Consider the following 23,343-nt stretch of genomic DNA (forward strand, 5'->3'; position numbering starts at 1 on the left):
TTGTTGTTTAGAAATTAGATTGTTTTCAATAATAACACAATTGATTTATTAAATTTCTAGAAAAGCACCCAAAGAATTTTAAAATTATATTTTAAACATCAATTCGTTAAAGCATCAGATTGAACAATAACGGAAAGTCGAGATATGATGGTCGTTTATAAATGATTAATTAAAGAATTTTTCATAAAAATTCGAGACAAAATTTCATTTCTACAGATAATAATATTATTCTCAAATGGCACAATTAGATTTTTCAAATTCAATTATTTATTTTTTATAAATGGTTTACATTTATAATAAATATATGCTCGATTAAATTTAATATGTTTACTATTATACAGATTATACAGAAAGATTGCCAAACTTTTGCAACAAACTATCTATATCGCTACATCTATGTACATTCTATGATGACAAATTATTCATTCAACTCACATATAACTTACAGATGTGCAATTATAAAAAAATTTCTTTTTATAATTTGCCCTAATTGCAATTCACTGTCAATGCAACAGAGAATGCTGCTGCAATGTCATAATATTTTATTATTATGATTTCTAACGTTATGTAATTTATTGTTTTTAAACAATTCGCAACACACCTGTATATTTTGCAAACTGTTTGATGAATTATTTATTTAATAAACTTTTTTTGGCAGTATTTTTAGCTGACGCTTTAAATATGTAAAATGTTTGTAGATGCCAATTTTATTGTATTAATGATATATACAAGTATATTAGTGTTTCTAGCATGCATACTTAGGTCAGCATCTCTCGATGCTTATTGGATGTTGAAAGTGCAATGATAAGATAATTGTCGTTAACTTTTTTGATCATTTCTTTTCTTGAAAAACTTTTGTATAATTCCAACAAACGGAAATTAATAAATATTTTGCTTTGCTGCGCAAAAATATATATTTGTTTAGTAAAAATTATATTAAAAACAGCGCATGTAAATCCATTTATCTAATTATAATTAGATAAATAATTATTTAAAAAGAAATTGAAAAAAAGTCAATTATGCTGAATTCTGTGCTATTTCCAATATTAAATATTTCTTCTCTAGTCTTTCATTGTAAGCAATGCGGATAAATATCCCATCGATGTCTTAACTGTCTAAAAAATTAAAAATTAAATTTAGTTTTTCGTACGCGAACACACTTACACACAATTAAAATTAAAAAAATTGAAAATTAAAAAAATTTTATAGCAATTGATACAATAATTACAATATATTATTTTCTATATAGATATCTTACTGTTCCAAACATTTCCAGTGAAAAAATGCCGAATTTTCCAGCTGTCAATTTAAGCGGAATTCTAGATCGATGTGCGATAATCATTAAGTCCTTTGCGTTTTTTGGTGGCAAATTGTACCACTTGCATTCATACACGCCATACGCCATACTGGTGCTCTGAAAATTACTTCTTTATTCTGTATTTGTCTCGTTAATGCATTGCCTTGTAATTATTTTACCTCCGTTAAAAGTCTTTCAGCCGAATAACAATAAATGTATAAGTGTGTCAACACAAGAGTGACATAAAAAGATAGAAAAGCTACTTTGATAATAGACACGTCCAAATTATCTGTTATTATCTAAAAATAATGTTTTTTATTAATTCAAATATTTCCGTATATAGTACAATACACTTTATCATACAATTTTAGTACACACAATGTATTAAAATATTGTAATATAAAATGACGTTACTAATTTCAAGATATTAGATTTGATTAGAAACTTTCTTATCAGCAAAATGCACTTAATTTTTTGACTATAAAATAATTGAGCGTGAAACAAATTGTTTTGCTTACTGTGAAAACTTGAAAAGTTTCAAAACATAACTGAAAAGTGGCGCATAGCATATGCACAAATAACACTCCGCTGTAGCATTCGTCGATTGTATTCGCAGTTCTTGAAAATTTATATATTATTTATTTGTTATATACATTATCCATTTTATTAAAATATTAATGTACAAATCTTCAAAAAATTAGTTAATTTAGAGAAGTACAATATTTAGAATAAATATTTCAAATTTTTAATATTTAGAATAAATTGTCTTTACATTTTTCTATAACTTCAGTTTTTATGCCGGTTAAAGATGTATTGTTTTTTTTCGGTATTTTTTATCAACAAAAATTTTTGTTTATGTAATATTGTATATATTTATTCTTATAAATATGAAACAATTATTTAAATTTATTTTTGAATATTTTAAACGTAATATGTTTTACAGATACTGTAATATATGTACGCACTTGATGAGATGTTCGTGTCGTATAACAATTGCAGCTAGGCCTTTTTTAAACTTCAAAGTTGATATGGTTTTGTTGGCTAATTCGTCAACTATATTATTAAGTGCTGACCGTAAATTTTGCAGTTGAGCACATACTTGTAGCACGAATATCGAGACAAAGCTGTCAACAGTGCAATTAATTAGAGCCGAATATGCGCCACCAGTAACTTGAACAAAAAAAGTTATTTCATAGTTTGGACTCTTCTGGGTGTTGTAAGGATACGCGAACTGATAGGCGAGAATCCGTTGAGGTTGATGCATGCTTCGTTGAAACTTCAAAACATTGAACCATACATAAAACGCAACTGTGAACATCGCGGACACGTAGCATCTAAAAGATAAACTTCTTCCGCGTCTTGCAATCTTTAACATTGTACTTCGTTCCCAGTCGCTCTTCGAAATTATCCAATCAGTCATGACTGACGTCATCAGCGTTCGCAGTGCTTCAAAATTAAACATAATGTATTAGTACAAATATAAATTATCTTTATGTAAAAATATTGAATAATTGTCCACACATAGTTTCAGACACTTAGACGTCTTACATTTGTTTTATTTACGATAAATGTGTAAATATATTAATATATATAAATTTAAATGCACACAAATATAGTCCACATTTTTATTACTTTAAAGTAACAACTTACTTTTGCCGTGATACCAGGTAGCGATCAATTTGCATAGCGCCATTAGGCTAAAATTCGCGGAGGCGACGTATTCCACCATGCGAGCAACATTACCCCAAGCCAGAATCATATTCGTTAATTGCGGTAGGATCACGTAAAAACTCAGAATACACACCACAATCACAAATCTTATATTTGGCCGGCGAAAATCACTCAAAGGGATTTGTGGATCGGGCCACACGCCTAATAGCCACAAACATTGACGACTCAGGGCAAACGCGTAATTTAAATCTAACAAATCCGAATTTTAAGAAAAATATTATGGTTGAAAGCAAGGTTTCTTAAGCAATTTGTATTGTTAACTTAATTAAAATATCATATTTTCAATTATTTTCTTGGGAATTTATAGTTTTAGAGAATTCTGTTTGCACGAGTAGAAGACAAAGAACGATTTGTGCACCAATGGAACTGTTTTATTTTTAGCGAACTATACCCAACTTTGCCATGAAAAACATTACCACTTTTACTTTACGTCGAAAGCGAATATTTTTTTGCTACCGTACACAGTTTAATGCGACTTTCGTGAGACTTTCGTCGAATACGCAGTTCTATGAAACGTTTATAGTTTGCTTGCAACAAAGTATGATTTCTGCGAACTTTGGCAGTGAATGATTGAAAGCAGACTTTTTTATTCAATAAATATTTTTCTGTCATGCAATCATTATTATGTGATACATTACTTATTCTTTGATGATTAATATATTACCGAATGAACTAATAACATTTTACGTGTGATGAACAATACACAGGGATTAAAAAACATGTTTTTAATGTTAATAAAGTACGTAAAGTAAAACATAAGGTAAAACAGCGTAACACTATCAAGAAATTAATAAAATAATGATGATACAAGTTAGTTCTTTAGAATGACATGTTCCGTAATGCAAATTATTTTGCAATTAAAAATTTGGCCATAATTAATTATTATTTTACGGATGTATCACATTCAAACTGCAACAACAAAAACTTTTAATTGACGCACTTAATCAGAAACTTTTAACACTTTTTTGTATAATATCGATATTTCACATAATCCGATTATTAGATTATCGCGTTTCAAATTTTTTATAATTTTTCCATATATATTCTACCTTTATTGACATTCATCGAAGTTCGCGGAGCGAAAATTATCGTTTGACTGAATCGTCTCTTCACGATTGTTTCAGTCCGTTGTGATTTGCGCTTGCTCCGTGAAGGGTTTAGCCGCTACCATCTGTGAGCACTTCTCTTTTTGGTCAATAATCGATATCATTGCGACCACACACGTTTTACGTTGAAATGTATACGTAGTGAATACAACAGGTGCTTTATAAGTTTTACTTGCTTGAAGAGAATATTTGATTAGCAACCACTTAATTTCTTTATTATTGCAAAGAGTCTGCGAAGAGATGTTATTGAAACAAACCAGGATTTTGTTTAAAGTTTACAGGTGTGTTGTATAAAATTTTATTTATACACGTATGAATACGTGTATTGTACGTTCGCAGAAAGATAAAACTGTATTTTTACAACTAATATGCTGTTGATGTAGCGTCGACTTTGTATTAACAAAACATATGTAATATTTCAATTTTTTTGCAATCTCCTGAATTGATTTGAGAATCCTGTTTTAATGTAAATGTATTTCTGTTTTACAGATACACTCTTGTGTCGTGCTTCGAATCGTCATATTTGTTCCGCAGTAATTTCATAATATAATAAAACACGTGTCGAGAATGTCATTAGACCGGGAGCGCCGTGATAGTTTCGTGCGAGTATTCTAGCGAATCGTATGAATGAACGCATTTCCACCGCACGGCAAATATTAGAATACGATTTTTTCTCGACTTTGAACTTAACTCGGGGGAGAAAAAGATCGGTTTTTATGGGATTAAACCAATCTCCTTTACCTTCTTCGAGCTTACCTTTTGCTCTCTATTTTGAAAGAATCGTACTCCAATTGTGGAAAATGCGGTCGTCTGAAACGCGGATGGAATTCGTACGTAACGTCGCAACTTGGATAATTCGGTTCGATTCGCATGCGACGTCGGAATTGCCGTTTAAAGTGCCGTGCGAATTTTGTAATCTCGCGTCGTATGTGAATACTTTGAAGATCACTGAGAACAGGAGGAAGCTCAAGAGAAGCATCATACGCCGGCGGAGCAACTTTAGAGTAATCATTTGTTATTTATTATTTACAAAATGTTATGCACAAAATATTAGAAATATTCAATAAAATATTTAATATTCATATTTGTAATGTTTAATATTCATATTTAATTATTAGAAATTTTTGATATATATATATAGATTATTATTATTATTAAATAATTAAATTTTTTAAAATAAATATTTTATTAGATATTTGCTTAGATAAATAAGTTAAAAAGTTGAATGTACAATTATAATTTCACAAATATTAATTGTTTTGAACGCAACTCTAATCTAAATTTATTTTCATATTTTACAGATTAAGTATGCAGATCAACAGAACGACAACTCCGCTGCTGCGCATCAATTGGTGAGTGAGTTCAATTTGTCTTTTTCGTTATTATGATAATCTATCTATGATATGTAATAAATATTCTTTTATACATTGGAGATCATAAAATAATGATTGTTCAAAAGTTTTATTCTTGTGCATTTTTAAAGTATTTTAAATTCTGTAGACATTTTTTTAATAGCAAACGAAACTACATAAAAATACACAATATCATAGATTTATTATCTTAAAATGAATGGGCTAGGACTTAGCTTAGATTCATTGATGAATATTTTATGAATGTATTTTGTGAATAACAGATCACAGCAAAATTGAATTTTTGGAAAGTTTTAGTAAACTTTTTTAATGACAAAATCGAAAACAATTTTTATAAGTTTATATGTCTATTTGTATTCAGTAATATGTACACACAAATTGTTAAAAATAGTCAAAGATTGTCGAAAACAACGGTGCATATATTATTGAATAAAGATGGATCTAAATATATCAAAATTGTTTTTGATTTTGTCATAAAATTGCTATAAATTTTGCAAATAATTCAATATATTAATATTTTGAACTTGGCCGGAGACACTACCGCGTCTCCTGATTTTGAATAATATATTTATTCTTGCTATACGCCTGCTATTTTTTTGTAATCTTTCCTAGTTTATCCATGATATCCGTGATTCCGTGGCTTAATTGGTTCCATGGTTGAGCACGGAAATTCGAAATTTGTGGTCCCATCGATCATGATCGAGCACAGATCTCGAAACAACGTTGATATAATCGACTGTCAACACAAACTTTGGACGCAATTGGCGGAAACAGAACTGATTGTGCGCCAGCGTCCTATAAAAAATTCTGTCGAGGCAATAACTCTCGACTCTTGGGGGCTAATAGCGGTGAACTGAACCGAGCTCTACGCTAAGCATCCCTCAAAAAGTTTCCAAACTGTGTCGCGAAAAACTCCTATATTTTGCGATTCCGCAAAAAATTCAATCTTAATAACCTTAATTCAACCTTATTAAGTTTATCTGTTAGGTAAAATTTTTATATTAGGTAGGATTTTAAAATTTTACAGAAACTTAATATTTTCTATAATTTTTTGCATCGATAAACTTTGAAACTTTTGTTTTGGCAATGAGTTTGCAGTTTGTTGATGACAAAAATGACCAAAATTTCGGGTGGGCAAACAGCAAGATTCTCTTCCAAAAATGTAAGAAGTTTCTTGTGCAAAATTTTGAAAAAAATTGGACGTATCAGCAATTTATTTTGATTTTTAGGTAGACTAAAATTTTTTACATTTGTGGTAAATTTTATTGCAATATTTCATACGATAATGTCACATATGGTATATTTTGATTTTCAGGTTTACTAACATTTTTTGGGTTTATTAACATTTTTTGGGTTTATTAACAAGTTTTGTTACAATATTTCAAGTGATGACATCACATATGATTTATTTCGATATTTGAATATAATAAAAATTAATTATATTATAGATTTATTAATAAGGTGTACAATTACTTTCTTTAAGAAAAATTAAAAATTTCACACTAACATCCCGCGACGGTTCTCAATGCCTTTCTATTATATTATTTGATAGTTATCATATGAACCTTTCCATTATATGTGTTATATGTGTTTTATTAATAAGTTTTTTAACAATATTTTAGATCGAAATATTATTTCGATTAAGGTTTATTTCGATTTTTAGGTTTAATAACTTAATTTTATTAAGTTTATGATTAATTGAATTAAAGTTAGCATCTCAGAATTTTACAAGCACATAAAGGGGAAATTTTTCAGAAAAGAATATATGTATATCTTTTTTACAATATCATCTAATTAAAATGCAATATGCGTTTGATATAAAGCATATAAACTTATATCAAGAAATAATTTTGATCAAATAATGTATGCGATAAAATGAGTTTACATTATAATAGAATTAACAAACGTTAACATAAGCGCTATATTGTTGTAACATCTTATCAACAAAATGTGAATATTTTACTTATGCGATTTTTTTATTTTAACTAATATTTACGCAGATTTATTATTAATCTTATATTATATTGCTTAGTTTGCAAAAGTCATAAAGTTTTGATTATTAAATACTTATGTGGCTTAAGATTAAAAAAAATACTGTAGTATTATATACGGTTTACTTCGATTTTCTAAATTTACTAAAATTTATTAAACGCATTTACGCGCGATAACGCAATAACTGCCGTACAGTATTTTTATAACACTATCAATATAATACTATTAAATAGCTTGCTTTGCTACACAGAAATGTGTATATGTTTAGTAAAAATTACAAATGTTACAAATAACGCATATAAACTTCTTTATCTTATTATTTGAAAACGAATAGTAGTCAGTTATACAGAATTAATTCGGTACTATTTCTAACACCTTCTCTCTAGTCTTTCATTGTGAGCAATGCGGATACATATCCCATTGACGTCTTTACTGTCTAAAATAGTAAAAATTAAAGATAAAATTATTTTTTTACATACGCGCACATACTCACAATTACAGAAATTGATTTTTGCACAATAGTTACAATAATATTGTTTTCTCTAGATATCTTACTGTTCCAAACATCTCCATTGAAAAGACTCCAAATTTTCCAGCTGTTAATCGAAGTGGAATTTTAGATCGATGTGCGATGAACATTAGATCCTTTGCGTTTTTCGATGGCAGATCGTACCACTTGCATTCATACACGCCGTACGCTATATTGGTGCTCTGAAAATTACAGTTTCGTTCTGCATATGCCGCGCGTTAATGTACATAAATATTTTACCTCTGTTAAAAGTTTTTCAGCCGAATAAGAATAAAGGTACAAATGCATCAATACAAGGATGGCGTAAAACAAGAGAAAAGCCATTTTCAAAATAGACACCTCCAAATGATCTGTTATTATCTGAAAACAACATTTTTTAATTCATGTATTTCCATATAATAATTCCATATAACAATTAATACTACAAAAAGACGTCATTACTAACTTTAATATATATATTTAATTTGTCTACTATAAAATAACCGAGTGTTAAATCTATATAAATTGTCTTAATTACCGTAAAAACTTGAAAAGTTTCAAAACATAACTGAAAAGTGGCGCATAGCATATGCACAAATAACACTCCGCTGTAGCAGTCATCGATCGTCTTTGCATTTCTAAAATATTTATTTAATACATTATTTATTCATTATGCATCGATTTTATCAAGAATTTCAATGTACAAATCTCAGAAAATAATTAATATCAAAGTGCAAATTTCTGTATATTGAATTAATCAGCTTTACATTTTTTGTCGTTTACATTTAAAACTGATAACTTCAGTTTTCTTTTTGTTATTTTGTTCTTTTTCTTTTTGTTATTTAAAAGTTAATCTTTAAAAAAAAGAACATTTTTATCAAAGAAAAATATTTGATTATGAGTTATATGTTTGTTCTTATGAATATGTGGGATGCTGAAATTTATTTATAATATTTCAAATAATTTGGTCCACAGAGAGACAGATAGTCATATATTTTATAATATAAAATAATGAACGAAAGTTCTTTAACGTACCGGATGAGATGCTCATGTCGTACAGCAATCGCAGCTAGGCCGTCTTTAAATCTCATTGATGATGTGGATCTGTCGGCTAGTCCGTTAACCACGTTATTAAGTGTCGTTCGTAGATTTATCAGTTGTGCGCATACGTGTAGCAAGAGTATCGAAATAAAGCTGTCGACGGTACAGTTGATGAGGGCCGTGTATATACCACCACACATTTGAGTGAAGTAGGTTATTATGTAGTTCGGAGTCTTCTGAATATTATAAGGATAGACAAAGTGATAGACGAGGCTCCGTTGAGACTGCTGTATGTTTCGGTAAAACTTCAAAAAATTGAAGCATAAGTAAAACGAGACCGTGCACGTCGACCACGCGTAACACCTAATAGACAAGCTTCTGCCGCGTCTCGCAATCTTCAACATTGTATTTCGCTCCCAGTCACTTTTCGAAGTCACCCAATCTCTCATGACTGATGTCATCAGCGCTCGCAGTGCTTTTAATTGATAAAAAGGAATTAATGTATTACAAATATATATTCAGCGAATCATTAATATACAAAAATATTATTGAATAATCACGTATGTAGAATCAGTCATTTAAACATCTTAACGTTTATTTTGTTTAAGGTGAAAACATATGATATATTCAATATCTTTATTACTTTAAAGTAACTTACTTTTGCCATGATACCAGGTAGTGATCAATTTGCATAGCGCCATTAGGCTAAAATTCGCGGAGGCGACGTATTCCACCATGCGAGCAACGTTACCCCAAACCCGAATCATATTCGTTAATTGCGGTACGATCACGTAAAAACTCAGAACACACACCACAATCACAAATCTTATATTTGGCCGGCGAAAATCATTCAAAGGGATATGCGGATCGGGCCACACGCCTAATAGCCTTAAACATTGTCGACTCAAGGCAAACGCGTAATTCAAATCTAACAAATCCAAATTTTAGAAAAAAATATTATTGAGAGCAATATATTTTTACAACATTTCATATCATTAATTTGGAAAATATTTACTTAAAATATCTTTTCTAGGGATCAAAGTTTTTGAGAACTCCGTATAATACAGCGAAAAGAACGATCTGTGCGTCCACGCGACTGTTTTATTTTTACCGAACTATACCCACCTTTGCCACTCAAAAACATTGCCATTTGTTTTTACTTTATACGATGAAAGTGAATATTTTTTGCTATCGTACTCGGTTTAATGCGACTCGTGCAAACTTTTGTGGAGAAGATGAAGTGCTTGCTATAGGACGTCTATAGACTGCTTGCAGCAAAAAGTATGATTTTTACAAACTTTTGCAATAAATCAAAAGCAAATTATATTTTAACAAATAATCATCTGTTATGCACATATTATCATGCAGAACACATTTTCAGTGATTAATATGTCATTAAGTAAATGAATTTAAATAAATATTACGTGGTTAATAATACAGAGACATTTTTAGAAATATGTTTTTAACGTTGGTGAAGTAAACGTACGACAAAACATAAAATAAAACTGCGCGAATTTGCACGAAATGTATTAATAATAAAAATAATGGAAGTATAATATATTTCTGTATGTAAAGAATAATCCGTGAAGCAAATTATTTGGTTATTTAATAATTTTTTATTATCTTGTTTTCTCTCTTTTTATTACGCGAATAATAATTGAGCACTAATTAAGCATTACTTTATCCATGTTTTACGGTATCCTGTAACAGAAACTTTTGATTAACGCACTTATGTGGTCTTGATTTTGATAACTTGATTTCTTATATTCTTCCATATGGCATGGCTATTGCACTCAAACCGATTATATTTTTATTAGAACGTCGCGGTGCGAATTGTTGCGAGTTTTTTCGTGATATATATTCTACCTTTGTTGTCATTCATCGAAGTTTGCGGAGTGAAAACTATCGTTTAACCGAATTGTCTCTTTGCGTTTATACCAATCCGTCGTGATCTCGCTTGCTTTATACACGAAGGGTTTAACCACCATCTGTAAGTACTTCTCTAAACCCTTTCGGTCAACAATCGATAGCGATGCGACTAAACACGTAATTATCTTAGGCTGAATTGAATACGAAGTGAATAAAACAGCTGCTTTTCAACTATAAGCAAGTTACTTACTTGATGAGAATATTCGAGTTTATTGTCGAGAGTATTTAGTTTCTAACTGTTGCGAAGAGATGTCATTGAAGCAAAAAAGGATTTTGTTAAAAAATTATAAGTATATAAGTATATCATATAAAATGTTATTTGTTCACTTATCGACGCGTTATTGTAATTTTGCAGAAAGACAAAAATATTTATATTTTCATAATTAATACATTATTGATATGACTTTGTATTATATTAGTAATACTCACATATAATATTTTTATTGTTTCATCTGCAATTTAATTATATTTCGTTGCAAAATAATTTGTACGAGAGGAACGTCGTGATAAAAATTAGTATAAGGTTTTAAACCGGACATGTGTATTCCGGAGATAATTAGGAAATACTACGAAAACAACTAGATTGAAAATTGCAAAGAATTTGTCACTTTTTCAGATCTTTACCTTTTGAAGATTTTTAAAATTTTTTACGACAAACGGAGGCTAATAAATAGCTTACTTTGTTACGCAGAAATGTGTATTTATTTCATAACATTTACAAATAACGCATATATACGAAATTATTTGAAAATAACTTGTAGGCCATGCTATATAGAATTAGTTTGATTTTACAATATTTTGAACACATTGTTTCCTCTAGTTTCTCATTGTTAATAACGCGGATAAGTATCCCATTGACGTCTTTATCATCTAAACAAGATAAAAATTGGAAATGATATTCAATTTTATTTTTATGGTTGATAATATTAATGCTATCGTATTATCATATACGTATATAGATTTATCCAAAATTTTATAAATACACACATAATCTAAAATAGAACAAAAATAGAACACTATTTATTTTTTAAATTTGATATTTTTATGCAACACAATTGCAATGTGTTTATTATTTTTTCATAGATATCTTACTATTCCAAACATCTCTATTGAAAAAATTCCGAATTTTCCAGCTGTTACTTTAAGTGGAACCATAGATCGACATACAATAAACATTAGCTCCCTTGCATTTTTCGATGGTAAATCGTACCATTTGCATTCATATATGCCATATGCTATGCTGGTGGTCTGAAAATTACAATTTTTGTTTCGTGCATATCACAATAAAGTAGACAATTTTCTTACCTTTGTTGAAAGTCTTTCCGCCGAGTAACAATAAATATACAAATGCGTCAACACAAGAATGACAGCAAACGACAGGAAAGCCATTCTGATAAAAGACACGTTCAAATGATCTGTTACTAGCTGAAAATAATGCGTCTTTTAGTTCAATAGTTGAAAAGAATAGTAAACTGTGTTGTAAAATTCCTGCGCAATGTATTATAATTTTTTTATTATGAAAAAAAACGCAAGTTGTTTTACCGTATAAACCTGAAAAGTTTGAAAACACAGCTGAAAAGTAGCGGTTAGCATGTGCACAAATAATGCTGTCCTATAACATTCGTCAATTGTTTTCGCATTCTTTAAAAAATAAGTATATTATTTGTTACTCACTTTATTGATTTATTATTATAATTTTAATGTATAAATCTCAAAAAACAAATTTAATTTAATATTTTTGTGTTAAATGTCAGAGAAGTAAGTGGTTTTTGCATTTTTGTTACTCATGTTTAAAATTGATAACTTTAAATTTTTTAAGCAAAGGCATATTAGTTATTTTAGAAATATTTGCATAAAAGATAATTCATATTTTCTTTTTTTTTGTTCTTATAACTGAGAGAGATGTTGAAATGCATTTGTAAATATTTCAAACAATTTGCTTGGATATGTACAGAGTGTTCTATATTAAATGGTACATCTAAATGTTTCAAAACCGAGACACTTTTGGGAAAAAAATCTTAGATTAATGTTATGCCAAAGGCGAAAAGCAGAGAGAAACATAAGATGAAAATTTCAGTTTAATCTCAAGTTCTTTTATCAAGATTAAGCCAAGAATTACTTTTAAAGAGAATTTTTTAAATGGTATTATAAATTGTATTTTAGCCATTAAAATTTATTTTTTTGGAAAGAAGACGCAGAGACTCAAGAAAACTAAAGAAATCAGATTTTCGCTGTATTAACGTCATTGATTCTGGATTATTAAAAAATATTTTTTCTCAAAATTTGGAAAAAGCAAAATTTTTTAAATCGCTAAAAAATATACTGCATTATTTGAAAAATTTAAGTTAACTTTGTCTTAAACTTAATAGAAGAACTCAAGGCAAACTGAAATCACCATCTTATGTCTCGTTGGCAATTTTCACTTGAAACTTTTATCCCAAAGGTTTTATTTCCGAAATATTTAAATGCATAATATTTAAAATGAGACATTTTGCATAGATATTTTGTGACGCGCCGAAAATTTTCCAGTACCTGATGAGATGTTCGTGTCGTATAATAATTGCAGCCAGGCCTTCTGTAAATCTCAAAGAGGATATAGATTTGTCGGTTAATTCGTCGACCAAATTCTTAAGTGCTGTTCGTAGATTGATTAGTTGTGCGCACACGTGTAGCACGAGTATCGAAACGAAGCTGTCGACAGTACAGTTAATGAGGACTGAGTATACGCCACCAGAAATTTGGGTGAAGTATGTGATTACGTAACTCGGACTCTTTTGAATGTTATAAGGATAGACGAAATGATAGACGAGGTTCCGTTGAGAATGTTGCATGTTTCGGTAAAACTTCAAAAGATTGAAACATAAGTAAAATGAGATAGTGAGCATCGAGGACGCGTAACATCTGAAAGACAAGCTTCTGCCGCGTCCCGCGATCTTCAACATTGTATTCCGTTCCCAGTCACTTTTTGAATTTACCCAATCAGCCATGACTGATGTCATCAGTGTCCGAAGTGCTTTCATATTAAACGTAATGAATTAGTATAAATATAAATTTTGAAAGCAAACCATCTTAATATAAGAATATTGTTGAACAATACTGAGGACTATCTTTATCTGGCTATCTTAATATTTATATTATTTGAAAGAATAATTTTATTTTATATTTTTATTATTGCAAAAAGAAACTTACTTTCACCGTGATACCATGTAATGATTAACTTGCACAGTCCCATCAGACTAAAATTCACGGAGCTGACATATTCCACCATGCGAGTTATATTGCCCCAAGCGTGAATCATATTTGTTATTTGCGGTATAAGCACGTAAAAACACAGAGCGCACACCACAATCACAAATCTTAGACTTGGCCGGCGAAAATCACTCAAAGAGGTATGCGGATCGGGCCACACGCCTAATATCTTCAAATATTGGCGACTCAGGGCAAACGCGTAATTTAAATCTAACAAATCCGAATTTTAAGAAAAATATTATGGTTGAAAGCAAGGTTTCTTAAGCAATTTGTATTGTTAACTTAATTAAAATATCATATTTTCAATTATTTTCTTGGGAATTTATAGTTTTAGAGAATTCTGTTTGCGCGAGTAGAAGACAAAGAACGATTTGTGCACCAATGGAACTGTTTTATTTTTAGCGAACTATACCCAACTTTGCCATGAAAAACATTACCACTTTTACTTTACGTCGAAAGCGAATATTTTTTTGCTACCGTACACAGTTTAATGCGACTTTCGTGAGACTTTTGTCGAATACGCAGTTCTATGAAACGTCTATGAATAGTTTGCTTGCAACAAAGTATGATTTCTGCGAACTTTGGCAGTGAATGATTGAAAGCAGACTTTTTTTATTCAATAAATATTTTTCTGTCATGCAATCATTATTATGTGATACATTACTTATTCTTTGATGATTAATATATTACCGAATGAATTAATCAAGAGACACGGTAGTGTCTCGCGCCAAGTTCACGCGCAGCGCAAGACCGACCGTGTATCAAGAGACACGTCTTTATATATCTTTCTCTTTATAAAAGCGAGCCCGAAAGTTGAGACGAGCCGAGATTATCGGATCTCAATAACGGCTGGACCGATTGAGTTGATAATAGGTTAAATCGATAGCGCATACCCGAATTATATAAGAAAAGTATGCTTGTTTTTACTGTAAGTGCTGTAGAAAAAAAGTTATGAGTCTAAAGTCGAAATGTTGAAATAATTGTCTTTCTTAGGATGTTCCGCTAAAATGTCCAGTTTCCGATTTCTGACGTTAGGTGCGCTGATGGCGCTGAGAAGCCGCGCGCTTACGATTTGACATTTTTACATAACCTTTCAGTGTTAAAATAAATAAAAAAGTAATAATAGTGAATTCGGTTACTCGCACTACATTGCTCTGTTACTTTGGTGTACACTCGAGACTGCTTATATTAATCCAGAGCAGTGTAGTGCGAGTGACCAAATGTGTTAGAAATTCGTATTAAGTAAATAAGTGTATGTGATATGTTGGTGAATGTGAATGTGAATGTCTTAGTAAGTATCTACTACACCTTTGAAAATTTTTTATTTTGCAGGTTATTCATATATTACAAAAAAAAAGAAATGATATCTATCAAAAAATTACCTTTTATAAAAAAAAGTAAAAAAAAGACGCCAAGTGCACGCTTTTGTCACAACTAAAACAAAACCGTATTGTTTTATTTTTCAAAAATAACATTTTACGTGTGATGAATAATACACAGGGCTTAAAAAACATCTTTGTAATGTTAATAAAGTACGTAAAGTAAAACATAAGGTAAAACAGCGTAACACTATCAAGAAATTAATAAAATAATGATGATACAAGTTAGTTCTTTAGAATGACATGTCCCGTAATGCAAATTATTTTGCAATTAAAAATTTGGCCATAATTAATTATTATTTTACGGATGTATCACATTCAAACTGCAACAACAAAAACTTTTAATTGACGCACTTAATCCGAAACTTTTAACACTTTTTCGTATAATATCGATATTTCACACAATCCGATTATTAGATTATCGCGTTTCAAATTTTTTATAATTTTTCCATATATATTCTACCTTTATTGACATTCATCGAAGTTCGCGGAGCGAAAATTATCGTTTGACTGAATCGTCTCTTCACGATTATTTCAATCCGTTGCGATTTGCGCTTGCTCCGTGAAGGGTTTAGCCGCTACCATCTGTGAGCACTTCTCTTTTTGCTCAATAATCGATATCATTGCGACCACACACGTTTTACGTTGAAATGTATACGTAGTGAATACAACAGGTGCTTTATAAGTTTTACTTGCTTGAAGAGAATATTTGATTAGCAACTACTTAATTTCCTTATTATTGCAAAGAGTCTGCGAAGAGATGTTATTGAAACAAACCAAAATTTTGTTTAAAGTTTACAGGTGTGTTGTATAAAATTTTATTTATACAACACACTATATATTTATGAACACGTGTATTGTACGTTTGCAGAAAGATAAAACTGTATTTTTACAACTAATATGCTGTTGATGTAGCGTCGATTTTGTATTAACAAAACATATGTAATATTTCAATTTTTTTGCGATTTCCTGCATTGATTTGAGAATCCTGTTTTAATGTAAATGTATTTCTGTTTTACAGATACACTCTTGTGTCGCGCTTCGAATCGTCATATTTGTTCCGCAGTAATTTCATAATATAATAAAACACGTGTCGATAATGTCATTAGACCGGGAGCGCCGTGATAGTTTCGCGCGAGAATTCTAGCGAATCGTATGAATGAACGCATTTCCATCGCACGGCAAATATTGGAATACGATTTTTTCTTGACTTTGAACTTAACTCGGGGGAGGAAAGGATCGGTTTTTATGGGATTAAACCAATCTCCTTTACCTTCTTTGAGCTTACCTTTTGCCCTCTATTTTGAAAGAATCGTACTCCAATTGTGGAAAATGCGGTCGTCTGAAACGCGGATGGAATTCGTACGTAACGTCGCAACTTGGATAATTCGGTTCGATTCGCATGCGACGTCGGAATTGCCGTTTAAAGTGCCGTGCGAATTTTGTAATCTCGCGTCGTATGTGAATACTTTGAAGATCACTGAGAACAGGAGGAAGCTCAAGAGAAGCATCATACGCCGGCGGAGCAACTTTAGAGTAATTATTTGTTATTTATTATTTACAAAATGTTATGCACAAAATATTAGAAATATTCAATAAAATATTTAATATTCATATTTGTAATGTTTAATATTCATATTTAATTATTAGAAATTTTTGATATATATATATATAGATTATTATTATTATTAAATAATTAAATTTTTTAAAATAAATATTTTATTAGATATTTGCTTAGATAAATAAGTTAAAAAGTTGAATATACAATTATAATTTCACAAATATTAATTGTTTTGAACGCAACTCTAATCTAAATTTATTTTCATATTTTACAGATTAAGTATGCAGATCAACAGAACGACAACTCCGCTGCTGCGCATCAATTGGTGAGTGAGTTCAATTTGTCTTTTTCGTTATTATGATAATCTATCTATGATATGTAATAAATATTCTTTTATACATTGGAGATCATAAAATAATGATTGTTCAAAAGTTTTATTCTTGTGCATTTTTAAAGTATTTTAAATTCTATAGACATTTTTTTTTATAGAAAACGAAACTACATAAAAATACACAATATCATAGATTTATTATCTTAAAATGGATGGGCTAGGACTTAGATTCATTGATGAATACTTTATGAATGTATTTTATGAATAACAGATCACAGCAAAATTGAATTTTTGGAAAGTTTTAGTAAACTTTTTTAATGACAAAATCGAAAACAATTTTTATAAGTTTATATGTCTATTTGTATTCAGTAATATGTACACACAAATTGTTAAAAATAGTCAAAGATTGTCGAAAACAACGGTGCATATATTATTGAATAAAGATGGATCTAAATATATCAAAATTGTTTTTGATTTTGTCATTTTGGCAAAATTGCTAAAAATTTTGCAAATAATTCAATATATTAATATTTTGAATAATATATTTATTCTTGCTGTACGCTTGCTATTTTTTTGTAATCTTTCCTAGTTTATCCATGACATCCATGATTCCATGGCTTAATTGATTCCATGGTTGAGCACGGAAATTCGAAATTTGTGGTCCCATTGATCATGATCGAGCAAAGATCTCGAAACAACGTTGATATAATCGACTGTCAACACAAACTTTAAACGCAATTGGTGGAAACCGAACTGATTGTGAGCTGTGCGCTAGCGTCCTATAAAAAATTCTGTCGAGGCAATAACTCTCGACTTTTGGGGGCTAATAGCGGTGAACTGAACCGAGCTCTGCGCTAAGCATCCCTCAAAAAGTTTCCAAACTGTGTCGCGAAAAACTCCTATACGATTCCGCGAAAAATTCAATCTTAATAACCTTAATTCAATCTTATTAAGTTTATCTGTTAGGTAAAATTTTATATTAGGTAAGATTTTAAAATTTTACAGAAATTTAATTTTTTCTATAATTTTTTGCGTCGATAAACTTTGAAACTTTTGTTTTGGCAATGAGTTTGCAGTTTGTTGATGACAAAAATGACCAAAATTTCGGGTGGGCAAGTAGCAAGATTCTCTTCTAAAAATGTAAGAAGTTTCTTGCGCAAAATTTTGAAAAAAATTGAACGTATTAGCAATTTATTTTGATTTTCAGGTAGACTAAAATTTTTTACATTTGTGGTAAATTTTATTGCAATATTTCATACGATAATGTCACATATGGTTTATTTTGATTTTTAGGTTTACTAACATTTTTTGGGTTTATTAACAAGTTTTGTTACAATATTTCAAGTGATGACATCACATATGATTTATTTTGATATTTGAATATAATAAAAATTGATTATATTATAGATTTATTAATAAGGTGTACAATTACTTTCTTTAAGAAAAATTAAAAATTTTGCACTAACATCCCGCTACGGTTCTCAGTGCTTTCTATTATATTATTTGATAGTTATCATATGAGCCTTTCCATTATATGTGTTATATGTGTTTTATTAATAAGTTTTTTAACAATATTTTAGATCGAAATATTATTTCGATTAAGATTTATTTCGATTTTTAGGTTTAATAACTTAATTTTATTAAGTTTATAATGATTAATTGAATTATAGTTAGCATCTCAGAATTTTACAAGCACATTAGAGGGAAACTTTTCAGAAAAAGAATATATGTATATCTTTTTTACAGTATTATCTAATTAAAATGCGATGTGCGTTTGATATAAAGCATATAAACTTATACCAAGAAATAATTTTGATCAAATAATGTATGCGATAAAATGAGTTTACATTATAATAGAATTAACAAACGTTAACATAAGCGCTATATTGTTGTAATATCTTATCAACAAAATTTAAATATTTTACTTATGCGGTTTTTTTATTTTAACTAATATCTACGCAGATTTATTATTAATCTTATATTATGTCGCTTAGTTTGCAAAAGTCATAAAGTTTTGAATATTAAATATTTATGGCTTAAGATTAAAAAAAATACTGTAGTATCATATACGGTTTATTTCGATTTTCAGATTTACTAAAATTTATTAAACGCATTTACGCGCGATAACGCAATAACTGCCGTACAGTATTTTTATAACACTATCAATATAATACCATTAAATAGCTTGCTTTGCTTCACAGAAATGTGTATGTGTTTAGTAAAAATTACAAATGTTACAAATAACGCATATAAACTTGTTTATCTTATTATTTGAAAACAAATAGTGGTCAGTTATACAGAATTAAATCGGTACTATTTCTAACACCTTCTCTCTAGTCTTTCATTGTGAGCAATGCGGATACATATCCCATTGACGTCTTTACTGTCTAAAATAGTAAAAATTAAAGATAAAATTATTTTTTTTCATACGCGCACATACTCACAATTACAGAAATTTATTTGTGCACAATAGTTACAATAATATTGTTTTCTCTAGATATCTTACTGTTCCAAACATCTCCATTGAAAAGACTCCAAATTTTCCAGCTGTTAATCGAAGTGGAATTTTAGATCGATGTGCGATGAACATTAGATCCTTTGCGTTTTTCGATGGCAGATCGTACCACTTGCATTCATACACGCCGTACGCTATATTGGTGCTCTGAAAATTACAGTTTCGTTCTGCATATGCCGCGCGCGCGTTAATGTACATAAATATTTTACCTCTGTTAAAAGTTTTTCAGCCGAATAAGAATAAAGGTACAAATGCATCAATACAACGATAGCGTAAAACAAGAGAAAAGCCATTTTCAAAATAGACACCTTCAAATGATCTGTTATTATCTGAAAACAACATTTTTTAATTCATGTATTTCCATATAATAGTTGCATAACAATTAATACTACAAAAAGACGTTATTACTAACTTTAATATATATATTTTATTTGTCTACTATAAAATAAACGAGTGTTAAATCTATATAAATTGTCTTAATTACCGTAAAAACTTGAAAAGTTTCAAAACATAACTGAAAAGTGGCGCATAGCATATGCACAAATAACACTCCGCTGTAGCAGTCATCGATCGTCTTTGCATTTCTAAAATATTTATTTAATACATTATTTATTCATTATGCATCGATTTTATCAAGAATTTCAATGTACAAATCTCAGAAAATAATTAATATCAAAGTGCAAATTTCAATATATTGAATTAATCAGCTTTACATTTCTTGTCGTTTACATTTAAGACTGATAACTTCAGTTTTCTTTTTGTTATTTTGTTCTTTTTCTTTTTGTTATTTAAAAGAATATTAAAAAAAAAGAACATTTTTATCAAAGAAAAATATTTGATTATAAGTTATATGTTTGTTCTTATGAATATGTGGGATGCTGAAATTTATTTATAATATTTCAAATAATTTGGTCCACAGAGAGACAGATAGTCATATATTTTATAATATAAAATAATGAACAAAAGTTTTTTAACGTACCGGATGAGATGCTCATGTCGTACAGCAATCGCAGCTAGGCCTTCTTTAAATCTCATTGAAGATGTGGATCTGTCGGCTAGTCCGTTAACCACGTTATTAAGTGTCGTTCGTAGATTTATCAGTTGTGCGCATACGTGTAGCAAGAGTATCGAAATAAAGCTGTCGACGGTACAGTTGATGAGGCCCGTGTATATACCACCACACATTTGAGTGAAGTAGGTTATTATGTAGTTCAGAGTCTTCTGAATATTATAAGGATAGACAAAGTGATAGACGAGGCTCCGTTGAGACTGCTGTATGTTTCGGTAAAACTTTAAAAAATTGAAGCATAAGTAAAACGAGATCGTGCACGTCGACCACGCGTAACACCTAATAGACAAGCTTCTGCCGCGTCTCGCAATCTTCAACATTGTATTTCGCTCCCAGTCACTTTTCGAAGTCACCCAATCTCTCATGACTGATGTCATCAGCGCTTGCAGTGCTTTTAATTGAATAAAAAAAATTAATGTATTACAAATATATATTCAGCGAATCATTAATATACAAAAATATTATTGAATAATCACGTATGTAGAATCAGTCATTTAAACATCTTAACGTTTATTTTATTTAAGGTGAAAACATATGATATATTCAATATCTTTATTACTTTAAAGTAACTTACTTTTGCCATGATACCAGGTAGTGATCAATTTGCATAGCGCCATTAGGCTAAAATTCGCGGAGGCGACGTATTCCACCATGCGAGCAACGTTACCCCAAACCCGAATCATATTTGTTAATTGCGGTACGATCACGTAAAAACTCAGAACACACACCACAATCACAAATCTTATATTTGGCCGGCGAAAATCATTCAAAGGGATATGCGGATCGGGCCACACGCCTAATAGCCTTAAACATTGTCGACTCAAGGCAAACGCGTAATTCAAATCTAACAAATCCAAATTTTAGAAAAAAATATTATTGAGAGCAATATATTTTTACAACAATTCGTATCATTAATTTGAAAAATATTTGCTTAAAATATCTTTTCTAGGGATCAAAGTTTTTGAGAACTCCGTATAATACAGCGAAAAAAACGATCTGTGCGTCCACGCGACTGTTTTATTTTTACCGAACTATACCCACCTTTGCCACTCAAAAACATTGCCATTTGTTTTTACTTTATACGATGAAAGTGAATATTTTTTGCTATCGTACTCGGTTTAATGCGACTCGTGCAAACTTTTGTGGAGAAGATGAAGTGCTTGCTATAGGACGTCTATAGACTGCTTGCAGCAAAAAGTATGATTTTTACAAACTTTTGCAATAAATCAAAAGCAAATTATATTTTAACAAATAATCATCTGTTATGCACATATTATCATGCAGAACACATTTTCAGTGATTAATATGTCATTAAGTAAATGAATTTAAATAAATATTACGTGGTTAATAATACAGAGACATTTTTAGAAATATGTTTTTAACGTTGGTGAAGTAAACGTACGACAAAACATAAAATAAAACTGCGCGAATTTGCACGAAATGTATTAATAATAAAAATAATGGAAGTATAATATATTTCTGTATGTAAAGAATAATCCGTGAAGCAAATTATTTGGTTATTTAATAATTTTTTATTATCTTGTTTTCTCTCTTTCTATTACGCGAATAATAAGAGAGCACTAATTAACCATTACTTTATCAATGTTTTACGATATTTAATGTGTAACAAAAACTTTTGATTAACGCACTTATGTGGTTTTGATTTTGGTAACTTGATTTCTTATACTCTTCCATATGGCATGGCTATTGCACTCAAACCGATTATATTTTTATTAGAATGTCGCGGTGCGAATTGTTGCGAGTTTTTCCGAGATATATATTCTACCTTTGTTGTTATTCATCGAAGTTTGCGGAGTGAAAACTATCGTTTAACCGAATTGTCTCTTTGCGTTTATACCAATCCGTTGTGATCTCGCTTGCTTTATACACGAAGGGTTTAACCACCATCTGTAAGTACTTCTCTAAACCCTTTCGGTCAACAATCGATAGCGATGCGACTAAACACGTAATCGTCTTAGGCTGAATTGAATACGAAGTGAATATAACAGCTGCTTTTCAACTATAAGCAAGTTACTTACTTGATGAGAATATTCGAGTTTATTGTCGAGATTATTTAGTTTCTAACTGTTGCGAAGAGATGTCATTGAAGCAAAAGAGGATTTTGTTAAAAAATTATAAGTATATAAGTATATCATATAAAATGTTATTTGTTCACTTATAGATGCGTTATTGTAATTCTGCAGAAAGACAGAAATATTTATATTCTCATAATTAATACATTACTAATATGACTTTGTATTATAT

The 23,343-nt window shown here is 29.9% G+C and overlaps 5 protein-coding genes across 6 annotated transcripts in view; 1 reads left to right on the forward strand and 4 right to left on the reverse strand.

Moving 5' to 3' along the window:
• On the reverse strand, positions 1–4,628 carry LOC105673030 (odorant receptor 4-like). Its single transcript, XM_012368359.2, has 7 exons — positions 4,078–4,628; positions 2,948–3,217; positions 2,263–2,743; positions 1,816–1,915; positions 1,477–1,596; positions 1,259–1,414; positions 1–1,115 (listed from the first exon to the last, which is right to left on the reverse strand). The coding sequence occupies exons 1-7, from the start codon at positions 4,091–4,093 to the stop codon at positions 1,062–1,064; spliced, it is 1,197 nt and encodes a 398-aa protein (XP_012223782.2). The 5' UTR covers positions 4,094–4,628; the 3' UTR covers positions 1–1,061.
• Positions 1–23,343, forward strand: part of LOC105673042 (uncharacterized) — a 143,909-nt gene that overhangs the window by 88,858 nt on the left and 31,708 nt on the right. The window contains exons 4-7 of the mRNA XM_067354772.1: positions 4,624–5,138; positions 5,436–5,486; positions 16,624–17,138; positions 17,438–17,488. Coding sequence (XP_067210873.1) covers positions 16,758–17,138; positions 17,438–17,488 — 432 coding nt within the window. The 5' untranslated portion in view covers positions 4,624–5,138; positions 5,436–5,486; positions 16,624–16,757. The remainder of the gene's footprint in view (positions 1–4,623; positions 5,139–5,435; positions 5,487–16,623; positions 17,139–17,437; positions 17,489–23,343) is intronic.
• On the reverse strand, positions 6,905–11,046 carry LOC105673024 (odorant receptor 4-like). Of its 2 annotated transcripts, none has more exons than XM_067354781.1 (7): positions 10,912–11,046; positions 9,704–9,973; positions 9,040–9,520; positions 8,543–8,642; positions 8,266–8,385; positions 8,052–8,207; positions 6,905–7,932 (listed from the first exon to the last, which is right to left on the reverse strand). In XM_067354781.1, exons 1-7 carry the CDS (start codon positions 10,925–10,927, stop codon positions 7,879–7,881), a joined length of 1,197 nt encoding a protein of 398 aa, XP_067210882.1. In that variant the 5' UTR covers positions 10,928–11,046; the 3' UTR covers positions 6,905–7,878. The 2 variants fall into 2 exon arrangements, with proteins under 2 accessions (XP_067210882.1, XP_012223777.2); XM_012368354.2 differs by lacking the exon at positions 10,912–11,046 and adding an exon at positions 10,171–10,896.
• LOC105673014 (odorant receptor 2a-like) lies at positions 11,915–12,610 on the reverse strand. The gene is made up of 3 exons (XM_012368340.2): positions 12,517–12,610; positions 12,280–12,399; positions 11,915–12,222 (listed from the first exon to the last, which is right to left on the reverse strand). The coding sequence occupies exons 1-3, from the start codon at positions 12,565–12,567 to the stop codon at positions 12,052–12,054; spliced, it is 342 nt and encodes a 113-aa protein (XP_012223763.2). The 5' UTR covers positions 12,568–12,610; the 3' UTR covers positions 11,915–12,051.
• LOC105673025 (odorant receptor 13a-like) lies at positions 19,577–23,050 on the reverse strand. The gene is made up of 7 exons (XM_012368355.2): positions 22,865–23,050; positions 21,653–21,922; positions 20,989–21,469; positions 20,494–20,593; positions 20,219–20,338; positions 20,001–20,156; positions 19,577–19,881 (listed from the first exon to the last, which is right to left on the reverse strand). The coding sequence occupies exons 1-7, from the start codon at positions 22,878–22,880 to the stop codon at positions 19,828–19,830; spliced, it is 1,197 nt and encodes a 398-aa protein (XP_012223778.2). The 5' UTR covers positions 22,881–23,050; the 3' UTR covers positions 19,577–19,827.

The sequence above is a fragment of the Linepithema humile genome, chromosome 5, assembly GCF_040581485.1.
Source record: "Linepithema humile isolate Giens D197 chromosome 5, Lhum_UNIL_v1.0, whole genome shotgun sequence".
Taxonomy (NCBI): domain Eukaryota; kingdom Metazoa; phylum Arthropoda; class Insecta; order Hymenoptera; family Formicidae; genus Linepithema; species Linepithema humile.

Coding starts and splice junctions, on each gene's coding strand:
- LOC105673030 (XM_012368359.2), bottom strand. Junction 1,415..1,476: donor CTGAAAGACTTTTAACGGAG/GTAAAATAATTA, acceptor AGTAATTTTCAG/AGCACCAGTATGGCGTATGG. Junction 1,116..1,258: donor CACTGGAAATGTTTGGAACA/GTAAGATATCTA, acceptor TTAATTTTTTAG/ACAGTTAAGACATCGATGGG.
- LOC105673024 (XM_012368354.2), bottom strand. CDS start 10,195: ATGGCAATGTTTTTGAGTGGCAAAG. Junction 8,643..9,039: donor CGACATGAGCATCTCATCCG/GTACGTTAAAGA, acceptor TAAATATTTTAG/AAATGCAAAGACGATCGATG. Junction 8,386..8,542: donor AAACTTTTCAAGTTTTTACG/GTAATTAAGACA, acceptor TGTTGTTTTCAG/ATAATAACAGATCATTTGGA.
- LOC105673014 (XM_012368340.2), bottom strand. CDS start 12,567: ATGCTAACCGCTACTTTTCAGCTGTGTTTTCAAACTTTTCAGGTTTAT. Junction 12,400..12,516: donor AAACTTTTCAGGTTTATACG/GTAAAACAACTT, acceptor CATTATTTTCAG/CTAGTAACAGATCATTTGAA. Junction 12,223..12,279: donor CGGAAAGACTTTCAACAAAG/GTAAGAAAATTG, acceptor TGTAATTTTCAG/ACCACCAGCATAGCATATGG.
- LOC105673025 (XM_012368355.2), bottom strand. Junction 20,339..20,493: donor AAACTTTTCAAGTTTTTACG/GTAATTAAGACA, acceptor TGTTGTTTTCAG/ATAATAACAGATCATTTGAA. Junction 19,882..20,000: donor CAATGGAGATGTTTGGAACA/GTAAGATATCTA, acceptor TTACTATTTTAG/ACAGTAAAGACGTCAATGGG.